This window comes from Cebus imitator, unplaced genomic scaffold (genome assembly GCF_001604975.1).
Source record: "Cebus imitator isolate Cc_AM_T3 unplaced genomic scaffold, Cebus_imitator-1.0 Scaffold32, whole genome shotgun sequence".
Taxonomy (NCBI): Eukaryota; Metazoa; Chordata; class Mammalia; order Primates; family Cebidae; genus Cebus; species Cebus imitator.
Window position 1 is genome coordinate 2,696,814 of NW_016107347.1, and position 11,890 is coordinate 2,708,703.

The window sequence follows — 11,890 nt, forward strand, 5'->3', positions numbered from 1 at the left end:
ATAAAATAGACTTTAAACCAAAAAAGGTCAAAAGAGACAAAGAAGGGCATTACATAATAGTAAAAAAATCAATGCAACAAGAAGAGCTAATGATCCCAAATATATATGCACCCAATACAAGAGCACCCAGATACATAAAGCAAGTTCCTAACGACCTACCAAAGAGACTTAGACTCCCACATAATAACAGTGGGAGACTTTAACACCCCACTGTCAGTATTAGACAGATCAATGAGACAGAAAATTAACAAGGATATCCAGGACTTGAACTCAGACCTGGACCAAGGTAACCTAACAGATATTTACAGAACTCTCCACCCCAAATCCAGAGAATATACATTCTTCGCAGCACCACATCATGCCTACTCTAAAATTGACCACATAATTGGAAGTAAATCACTCCTCTACAAATGCTAAAGAACAGAAATCATAACAAATAGTCTCTCAGACCACAGGGCAATCAAATTAGAACTCAGGATTAAGTAACTCACTCAGAACCGCACAACTTCATGGAAACTGAACAGCTGGCTCTTGAATGTTGACTGGATAAACAATGAAATGAAGGCAGAAATAAAGATGTTCTTTGAAACCAATAAGAACAAAGTCACAACGTACCAGAATCTCTGGGACACATTTAAAGCAGTGTCTAGAGGAAAATTTATAGCAATAAATGCCCACATGAGAAGCAAGGAAAGATTTAAAATGGACACCCTATCATCAAAATTGAAAGAGCTAGAGGAGCAAAATCAAAAAAACTCAAAACTTAGCAGCAGACAAGAACTAACTAAGATCAGAGCAGAACTGAAGGAGATAGAGACATAAAAAACCCTTCGAAAAAAAAAATCAATAAATCCAGGAGCTGGTTTTTCGAAAAGATCAACAAAATAGACCATTAGCCAGATTAATAAAAAAGAAAAGAGAGAAGAATCAAATGGATGCAATAAAAAACGATAAAGGGGATATCACCACTGATTCCACAGAAATACAAACTACCATCATAGATTACTACAAACAACTCTATGCACATAAACCAGTAAACCTGGAAGAAATGGATAAATTCCTGGACACTTGCAACCTCCCAAGCCTAGACCAGGAAGAAGTTGAAATCCTGAATAGACCAATAATAAGGGCTGAAGTTGAGGGAGCAATTAATAGCCTACCAACTTAAAAAAGCCCAGGTCCAGATGGGTTCACAGCCATATTCTACCAGACATACAAAGAGGAGCTGGTACCACTCCTTCTGAAACTATTTCAAACAATCTAAAAAGAGGGAATCCTTCCCAAATCATTTTATGAGACCAACATCATCCTGATACCAAAACCCAGCAGAGACTCAACAAAAAAAGAAAACTTCAGGCCAATATCCGTGATGAACATAGATGCAAAAATCTTCAATAAAATACTGGCAAACCGATTGCAACAGCACATCAAAAATTTATCCATCACAATCAAGCAGGCTTCATCCCGGGGATGCAAGGCTGGTTCAACATACGCAAGTCTATAAACGTAATTCACCACATAAACAGAACCAAAGACAAAAACCACATGATTATCTCAACAGATGCAGAGAAGGCTTTTGACAAAATTCAACAGCACTTTATGCTGAAAGCTCTCAGTAAACTAGGTATCGATGGAAAGTATCTCAAAATGATAAAAGCTATTTACGACAAACCTACAGTCAATATCATACTGAATAGGCAAAAACTGGAAGCATTCCCTTTGAAATCTGGCACTAGACAACGATGCCCTCTGTCACCTCTCCTATTCAGTATAGTATTGGAAGTTCTAGCCAGAGCAATCAGGCAAGAAAAAGGAATAAATGGTATTCAATTAGGAAAGGAGAGAGTCTAATTGTCTCTATTTGCAGACGACATGATTGTATATTTAGAAGACCCATCGTCTCAGCCCAAAATCCCCTGAAACTGATAAGCAACTATAGCAAAGTCTCAGGATACAAAATCAATGTGCAGAAATCACAAGCATTCCTATACACCAATAACAGACTTAAAGAGATCCAAATCAAGAATGAACTGCCATTCGCAATTGCTACAAAGAGAATAAAATACCTAGGAACAAAACTAACAAAGGATGTAAAGGACCTCTTCAAGGAGAACTACAAACCACTGCTCAAGGAAATAAGAGAGGACACAGATAGAAAAACATTCTATGCTCATGGTTAGGAAGAATCAATATCGTGAAAATGGCCATACTGCCCAAAGTAATTTACAGATTCAAGGCTATCCCCATCAAGCTACCTATGACCCTCTTCACAGAACTGGAAAAAACCACCTTAATCTTTATATGGAACCAAAAGAGAGCCCGCATAGCCAAGACAATTCTAAGCAAAAAGAACAAAGCTGGAGGCATCACACTACCTGACTTCAAACTATACTACAAGGCTACAGTAATCAAAACAGCATGGTACTGGTACCAAAGCAGAGATACAGACCAATGGAACAGAACAGAGGCCTTGGAGGAAATGCCACACATTTACAACCATCTGATCTCTGACAAACCTGACAAAAACAAGCAATGGGGAAAGGATTCCCTGTTTAATAAATGATGTTGGGAAAACTGGCTAGCCATGTGCAGAAAACAGAAACTGGAACTCCTTCCTGACACTTTACACTAAAATCTAACTCCAGATGGATTAAAGACTTAAACATATGACCTAACACCATAAAAACCCTAAAAGAAAATCTAGGCAAAACTATTCAGGACATGGGCATAGGCCAGGACTTCATGACTAAAACACCAAAAGCATTGGCAACAAAAGCCAAAATAGACAAATAGGATCTAATTAAACTACAGAGCTTCTGCATAGCAAAAGAAACAATCATTAGAGTGAACCAGCAACCAACAGAATGGGGAAAAATTTTTGCAATCAACCCATCTGACAAAGGGCTAATCCAGAATCTACAAATAACTAAAACAGATTTACAAGAAAAAAACAAACAAACCCATTCAAAAGTGGCAAAGGATATGAACAGACACTTTTCAAAAGAAGACATTTATGAGGCCAACAAATATATGAGAAAATGCTCATCATCACTGGTCATTAGAGAAATTCAAATCAAAACCACATTGAGATACCATCTCATGCCAGTTAGGATGGTGATCGTTAAAAAATTTGGAGACAACAGACGCTGGAAAGGATGTGGAGAAATAGGAATACTTTTACACTGTTGGTGGGAGTGTAAATTAGTTCAACCATTGTGGAAGACAGTGTGGCGATTCCCCAAGGACCTAGAAATAGAAATTCCATTTGGCCCAGCAATCCCATTACTGGGCATATATCCAAAGGATTGTAAATCGTTCTATTATAATGACACATGCACAGGTATGTTCACTGCAGCACTGTTTACAATATCAAAGAACTGGAACCAACCCAAAATGCCCATCAATGATAGACTGGACAAGGAAAATGTGGCATATAATACACCATGAAATACTATGCAGCCATCAAAAACGATGAGTTTGTGTCCTTTGAAGGGACATCGATGAATCTGGAAACCATCATTCTCAGCAAACTGACAGAAGAACAGAAAATCAAACACCACATGTTCTCACTCACAGGCAGGTGTAGAACAATGAGAACATATGGTCACAGGGAAGGGAGCATCACACACTGGGGTCTGTTAGCGGGGACTGGGGAAGGTACAGTGGGGAGTGGGGAGTTGGGAAGGGATAACATGGGGAGAAATGCCAGATATAAGTGATGGGGGGATGGATGCAGCAAACCACATTGCCATGTAGGTATCTATGCAACAATCCTGCATGTTCTGCACATGTACCGTAGAACCTAAAGTGCAATAATATATATATATATATATATTTTCTTTTTTAAAAAAAAAAGAAACTCCATCTTAGCAACCATTTCCCTACTGAGCACTGACAATGTGCCAAACACCAGACTGAGGTCATCACACACGTTCTCTCTCAGAGTCCTCCAACTCAGGGAAGTTGGAACCACCAACTTCCTGAGCGCTATTCCAGATAGAAAATGGAGGAAGGAACCCACTTATATGCCCTGCCGGGAAATACATCTTATCAGTGCTCTAAGTTTTCTCCATTCCAATTGCACCCAATTCCACTACCACTGCCTCAATTCAGGCCCATCACCTGTCACATAAGAGGAAGTTGGCATGTCTGGAATCAGTTGGACCTGGGTTTAAATCCCACCAATGCCACTGCATAACCATGGGTCCTCAGATTCCCTTTCTGACCTGTCTCAGTGGTAGTTTCTTCAACTGTCTGGTAAACAGGGACACTGAAATAGATCACAACAAATTATATGAAGGCAAAAGATAACGAAGCGGCTAGGTGCAGTGGCTCACACCTATAATCCCAGCACTTTGAGAGGCTGAGATGGGAGGATTGCTTCAGCCCAGGAGATTGAGACCAGCCTGGGTAATACAGTGAGCTTTGTCTCTACCCCCCCCCCAAAAAAAAAAAAAGTATGTAGTGGGCTTTCAGTGGTAGCTATTATTTTAGTGGTCTCTTTGCTTCACTTTCTAATCGGTCCTCCATAGTTCTTCTTTTAATGCAAATTGGATCCAAACTCCTTCAGTGGCTTCCTAACACCTACCACAGTACATCTGTACGGTAAAAGGCCTCCAGTAGTATGTAAATGATTTTCAGTGTCAGGAGAATATAGTAACTTCATGCAATAAAGGCTTACCAGCTCCACTGTACCAGCAGAAAACAATTCAAAAATGAAATTTTTAAAAGAATTCCATTTACAACAGTACTAAAAATCATAAACACTGAGAAATAAATTTAACAAAAGATGTATAGGAACTCTGTAATGAAAACTATTAAACAATGCTGAGAGACATTTTTAAAGTCATAAATAAATGCACCATGTTCATGGATTAGAAGCCTCAATATTGACAATTCTCTCCAAATTGATCTATTTAGATTCAATGAAATCCCAACAGGGTCTTCTGTGGAAAATTTTAAAGCTGATTCCACACTTTATTTTTATTTATTTTTTAGTTTGTTTTATTCTACATTTTATACGGAAATGCAAAGATCCTAGAGTAGCCAACACAATGTTGAAAAAGAATAAAGTCAGAAGACTCACACTATTTTATCTGATTAATTATGTAAAGATAGGCAAATGGATCCATGGAACAGATTAGTGACCCCAGAAACAGACCCACATATATTGCATCAATTGATTTTTTACAAAGATGCCAAGCATTTCAATGGGGAAAGGAAAATCTTCAAAACATGATGTTAAAACAATTGGTAACGTGCAAAAATAAGTGAATCTCTACCCTAGCTTACATACTATACAAAAGTAATTTGAAGTATGGATAATAGACCTATATAAAACAGGTACTTAAAAAAAAAATAAAAAGGCTAAGCGTAGTGGCTCACACCTGTAATCCTAGCACTTTGGGAGGACGAGATGGGTGGACTGCCCGAGCTCAGAAGCTTGAGACCACCCTAGGTAATGTGGTGAAATCCCATTTCTACTAAATTACAAAAAAGTTAGTGGTGTGTGCCCTGCAGTCTCAGCTACTTGGGACTACCTGGGAGGCTGAGGCATTAGAATTGCTTGAACCCAGAAGGTAGAGGCTACAGTGAGCCAAGATTGTACCATGGCACTCCAGCCTGGGTGACAGAGCAAAACTCTGTCTCCAAAAAACAAAACAAAACAAAACTATAGAGCTTCTAGACAATTCTTAGATATATTTGTGATATTGGGGCAGGCAAAGATTTCTTGGAGAGAAGACAAAAGGCACAAACCATACAAAAATGATAAACTGGACTTCAAAAAAATTTAAAACATTTGTTTTTCAAAAAACAATTAAGAAAACACATACCACAGACTGGGAAAAAATATTCACAATACAAATATCTGCCAAAGAACTCATATAGACTTTTTTTTTTTTTTTTTTTTTTGAGAAGGAGTCTCCCCCTGTCATCTAGGCTCAAGTGCAGGGGTGCACTCTCTGCTCGCTGCAGCCTCCTCTCCTGGATTCAAGCGATTTTCCTGCCTCAGTTTCCCCAGTACCTGGGACTTCAGGTGTGTGCCACCATGTCCAGCTAATTTTTGTTGTTGTTGTTGTTTTGCTTTTTTTATTTAGTAGAGATGGGGTTTCACCATATTGGCCAGACTGGTCTCAAACTCCTAACCTCAAGTGATCTGCCCACTTCAGCCTCCCAAAGTGCTGGGATTACAGGCATGAGCCACCATGGCCTAGCTTGTATAGAGAATTTATAAAGAACTCTTCTAACTCAGTTTCGAAAAAAGATAACAAAAATTTTGAAACAGGCAAAGATCTCCAAAGTTATACTGTATGATTGATTCCATTTATGCAACAATTTTGAAATGACAAAATTTTAGAAACAGAGAACAAATTCCTGATTGTCAGGGTGAGGAGGGCAGAAGGGAGGGAAGTGGGTATGGTAATAGAAAGGGCAACAGAGGGATCCTGTGATGGAACTCTTCAGTACCTTGACTGTAATGGTAGATACATGACCTGACAGGATAAAAGTGTATAGAATTAAATATACACACACACATAAATCAGTTCAAGCAAAACTACCTTTACCAATAAAACCGGTGGGTTGTACCAATATTAATATCCTGTTTGTGATATATTTCTAAGTCTTGCAAATGTCACCATTAGGGGAAACGATAAAGTCTACAGGCGATTTATCTGTATTATTCCTTACAACTATATGTGAATCTAAAACTACTTGATAAAAATTTCAATGCAAAAAAAAAGGACAAAAGATTTAAACAGATACTTCAAGTTTTTCTGATGGCAAATAAGCACACAAAACAAAGTGGAGCATTTATAAATGAAATTCAACTCCACAATTAAAAAAAAATGAATGATGGAGGGCCGGGCGCGGTGGCTCACGCCTGTAATCCCAGCACTTTGGGAGGCCGAGGCGGGTGGATCACGAGGTCAAGAGATCGAGACCATCCTGGTCAACATGGTGAAACCCCGTCTCTACTAAAAATACAAAAAATTAGCTGGGCATGGTGGCGCGTGCCTGTAATCCCAGCTACTCGGGAGGCTGAGGCAGGAGAATTGCCTGAACCCAGGAGGCGGAGGTTGCGGTGAGCCGAGATCGCGCCATTGCACTCCAGCCTGGGTAACAAGAGCGAAACTCCGTCTCAAAAAAAAAAAAAAAAAAAAAAATGAATTACTGATACGTATTATATAAATACCACAGACATTGTTAAGTAAAAGAAGTCAGACACAGAAGAGTACACGCAGTATGATTTCATTTACATAAAGTTCAAGAACAAGCAAAATATATCTAAAGATAAAAATCAGAACAGTGATTGCTGATGGGGGTGGAGATGGGAGGGGTGTGGAAGGGGACTGATGGGACTTATTAGGGTAATATTTTGACTCGGATCTTGGTTTTATGAGGAGGTGCATACATTCTTAAAACTCAACTGGTTGAACTCTTAAGATTTGTGTATCTTACTATAAACATAACTAAATTAAGAAAAATAGAAGTATAAACAGTACTCAGGTATGTAAAAATTGTAGGTGGTACTCAGATGCCTTTAACTGGGTGGGGGGATCTAGAATATATAAATTCTGAAGTGCATAGAATATCACACAAAGACTATCACATCCTGACCCCTTCCTGGCCAGCCTTATCTCCTAAAGTCCCTGTTTAAAGATATGTTAAACTATTAACAGATCAAATTTTCCCTGAAAATGCCATGTTAATCCGTGCCTCAGTACTCTAATGCAATGTATTAATCCATTAAATATGACCCCTCTCTAACACTTAGGGAATTCCTACTTTATCTTTGACTACTCATGACAAATATCTCTCTCTATAGACTTCTCTGCCCTTCCCTAATTCCCATATAAAGGAAAGGAAACTAGCATTTATTGAGGCCTAAGTATGTTAGCCATTTTTACCTATTACCTTGTTCTATTAGCAGAATTAAAAGGTTGACAAGTTAAGTGAAAGTTAGTGGTCACTGGTTGGCTGACATTATAGGCTGCTTGACAGTTGGAGAGGGATGATTGTAGAGCCATTTACGTGGAAATTACTAGAAATCAGACTTCTCAGATTAACTAGTTGCTCAGCAGTTAGAGGGTGACAGCCCAAAAGACACTTCATATATATACAAATTTTGTTTGTTTTTTAAAATGACTTTTAAAGAACAATCCTAATACATACCTGGCTACAACTCTTTCAGGGAGAAAAAAAAAGCAAGTATACTTAGATGTTCCTTTTGGACCCTTACCTGTATTCTTTCTTGCCCTGTGGGAGAAGCAAACCCTGAAGCTCTACCACAAAGTCTTCATGCAACAAACAATGAGAAACAGGAATGCTAGAGAAAAGAAAAAAGTTGAAAAGATTTTTAGGAGGCCAGGAATAGAGATCAATATCCTAAAGTCAAATCAAAACTATGGGTTTTTACACCAAGAATCCATGTATGACCTCTACTGGGTTTGCAGTTCCCACACATTATTACAGCTGTGTGCATTCCTTTGGGAAAGGAGTCCCTAGCTTTCATCTTTACCCACTTTCTCAAAGAAAGCATAACTACGTTTCTTGATGACTCAAAAGTTTAAAACTTCACTGCACTGTGTAAATTCTACACTGGGATACCCCTATGAACGACCTATTTAGGGCTGGCTGTGAGGCCCTGTATGAATTTTGTCAGGGCTCTTCTTTCATCCTTTCCCTTTAATAACCTGATAGCTGTCACTTAGTGTTATTCACATGCCTACCTCTAACAACACCCACTATATGCTTCTTGCTTTGTGTAAGTTTTTTAATCACTCCCTTCCAACTTACTACTATCAAACATTTTAAATATATGTAACATCTGAAAGTAAACAGCTTTGAGTGAAGATCTAAAGTACTATACCTGTGGCACTTTTTTTGGCCTATGTATTGGTTATCAGATATATTCCAAATCAAGTTTATCAAATAATTGTCTTCAAACATCACTGTACTAGTTTGTACAGCAAAGCATCTGTGTAGATGGGACCCTAAATAAGAGTGCTTCTCTTAATGTAAAATCAAATCTTATGCCACCATGAATGCTTAATTCCTGCAAAATGTAAAAATGCTTCTATTTCACAAAACTTGACCTGGGTACTGTATCTGAGAGGCTCAGTGTAAATCATCTAACTCATGAAACAGAAACATGAGACGTTAATATACATGTCGAAAGGTCACTTTTCTAATACTGATCTCCATTATGTACTTTACATCTGACATGGAGGAAAATAACTTTGCTCTACCAAGTTCTGCTGAATAGACAGCTGATGTTTAAAGATGTGATGATAGTTTTAAAATTCACATTGAAAATGCAGGCACTTGGTAATGTGAAAACATTAACATTTGACAAAGTATTAACTTTCCTCACTTTAGAGAAGATACTTAACATTTCTGACTCTCTCCTTCCACCTCAGCCTCCTGAGTAGCTGGGACTACAGGCATGTGCCACAATTTTTTAAATTTCACGTAGAGAAAGAGTTTCATCATCTTGCCCAGGCTGGTCTCGAACTCCTGAGCTCATATTCGCTCACCATGGCCTCCCAAAGTGCTGGGATTACATGAGTCAGCCATTCCGTTGTTTCTTCCAGCGCTAATTTCTTTGAATTATCAATTTCACCATTTAGATGCAAAAAATCCTATTTAAAAATAAAAAGGCTACCAACTAATCACTCGAGTGTTTTAAACTCAAACAGTAAAAAAAATTTGGGCCTAAAACTAGTGCAAAACAAGGACCAATTACTTTCCACTGTCTGGCGTGTTTCCTTAGTCCTTTAAAGGGGGTGGGACTGTCAGGGCACGAGAAGGGAGTGGTTAAGGCCTGTCAGTTGAATAGAAAGCCAAGATGGAAAACACCGGAGCCTCAGTTTTACAGAAGAGGGAATTGTCGGCCCAGAGACGGAGAGTAACCAGCCTCAGGTCACACAGGCAGAATTAGCTGGGCGTCTTCCGAACACGCCACGCTGCCCTGGGATTATCAACCGCTTAAAGGGTCTGACACCGCAGACCACCACTCCTCGTGCCTGTGGCGCCCGACAACGGGGAGCCGGCAGCTCCTCTCGGGAAGTCCCGGGCGACCACAGGGAGTGGGGCCCAGCTCGAGACCTACTCGGTGGGCCGCACGAAGCTGCACGTGTCTGCCCGGCACACGTAGAAGCTCTTTCCTTTATTCGGGCCATCGCGGACGCCGGTCTTAAGAAAGCAGAAAGTCCCTGAGGAGAGAAGAAAGTGAACAACGATTACGCCACTATAGATGGACAGGCCCTAGGGGAGGATGAGACCCTGGCCCCTTACCGTGCTCCGGACACTTAACTACTTCCATCTCACTGGGTCCTCCAAGTTTCACAAAGCCCCGCCCCCAATTCCTGCGTCCGACTTTTACTCCGCCCTCTTTGTTGAGGAACCAATCATCACTCAGCTCCTGCAGTCTTAATCCCTCCCATAACTCTCCGCCCTCCGCCTTCACCCACCTCCAACCAATCACAGCCGCCCTCAAGTCAGGCGCGCGCCGAAATCGAATTCAAAGCGAGGGGGCGTGGAGGACCCGGCATTTGCCGGATGGGGCGGGGCTGAGGCTGGTGGAAGCTTAGAAGCTGGCGAGGCTTCCGGAAGAAAGGAAGTTTCGGTTTGCTGATCTTGGAAGAGGAAAAGGCAGCTCTTGCTGACGTTTAAAACTGAGAGGCGGCCCTGGGGGAGCGCGTTAGCAGCCGCTGAACAGCCCTGGCCTCGCAGGTGTGTCTGACCCTGGCTGGCGCCCGTCCGCGTTGGGCTCCGCGCTCCGTCGCTGGGGCGAGAGGCCGGGGAGAGCCGCCGCTGCGGGCCGAGCCGCGAGATTTGCGATGTGGAAACCGCGGCGGCGGGGGTGGTGGGAGGGCCTGGAAGCTGCTGCGGTGAACTGAAAAGGCTCTCGTAGGTAGGCACGACGACTTCTCTAGGACCCGCTACCATGCTTTGAGTTTGCCTCTTGCTTTAAATTTCACAAAGTGATTACACATACACGGCTCTCCTCACTCAACTCAGCGTTTTATGGAAGATCCCGAGACTCAAAGAAGTTTGACTCACCCAAGGTCAAAGAGTTGGCAGGTGGGCGGTCCGTGGACAGGTGCGCTGGTCTCAGCGCCGTTTGGCCGCGCAGCTGCGTCCTGTGTGTGCTGGAGGTTCTTTGGGCTCGTCCAGCGTGGAAACCCCAAGTTACAAGCCTCAACGTGGAAACCACGGAGGGGGAAATAGATGACTTTTCGTGAAGGCGATTTTTGCTTTATCGTTTTGTATTGTGAAACTTTTTTTTACTGATTAGTATGCTTTTGTAATTTTAAAAATCGCAGATGAAGTTACATGGAAGGGGACAGATCCCTTCTATGTAACTTCATCCTCGATTTTTAAAATTTGAAGTTGTAATCAAAACTATTAGTAAACAAAAAGGAATAGATACTAGATTTATTGCAATAGAAATAGTTTCATATTACAAGCTATTGAGGACCATATGTCCCAGACATATGGTGTGGCACCTGCAACGTTCTTATGGGGGCCGTAGAACAGAAAATCTGTAATGTCTAGAAAATCTGGGCAATGCGATGAATGTAAATGTTACGGGGATCTGGAGGAAGGGAGACAAACCTGAGGTACCATTTATTAATTAAACGGTACCTATTAAATAGATTTTTTTACGCTCAATGTGGACTAAGTGCTTGAGAAATATAAAATTCATTCATTTACACACACAAAGTTTGAAACAACTATTCTAACCACAAGGAACATAGTATTTTGAGAATTCTGAACGAGCGCATATTGAACACTTAAATAACATAAAATAGTATTTAAATGTCAAAATGAATGGAGTCAGCAGTAACTCTCTAGGACTAGAGAAAAATGGAATTTCCAAAGT

At 40.6% G+C, this 11,890-nt stretch overlaps 1 protein-coding gene across 3 annotated transcripts in view; it reads right to left on the reverse strand.

Annotated features, from left to right (window-relative positions):
- TTF2 (transcription termination factor 2) overlaps positions 1 to 10,381 on the reverse strand; it is a 48,597-nt gene extending 38,216 nt beyond the window's left edge. For all 3 annotated transcript variants that reach the window (XM_037736997.1, XM_017524179.2, XM_037736996.1), the window contains exons 1-3: positions 10,300 to 10,381; positions 10,115 to 10,217; positions 8,243 to 8,329 (exon numbers count right to left, since the gene is read on the reverse strand). In XM_037736997.1, the coding sequence (XP_037592925.1) occupies positions 8,243 to 8,329; positions 10,115 to 10,217; positions 10,300 to 10,327 (218 nt within the window). In that variant the 5' untranslated portion in view covers positions 10,328 to 10,381. The remainder of the gene's footprint in view (positions 1 to 8,242; positions 8,330 to 10,114; positions 10,218 to 10,299) is intronic.
- Positions 10,382 to 11,890: the final 1,509 nt, after the last annotated feature.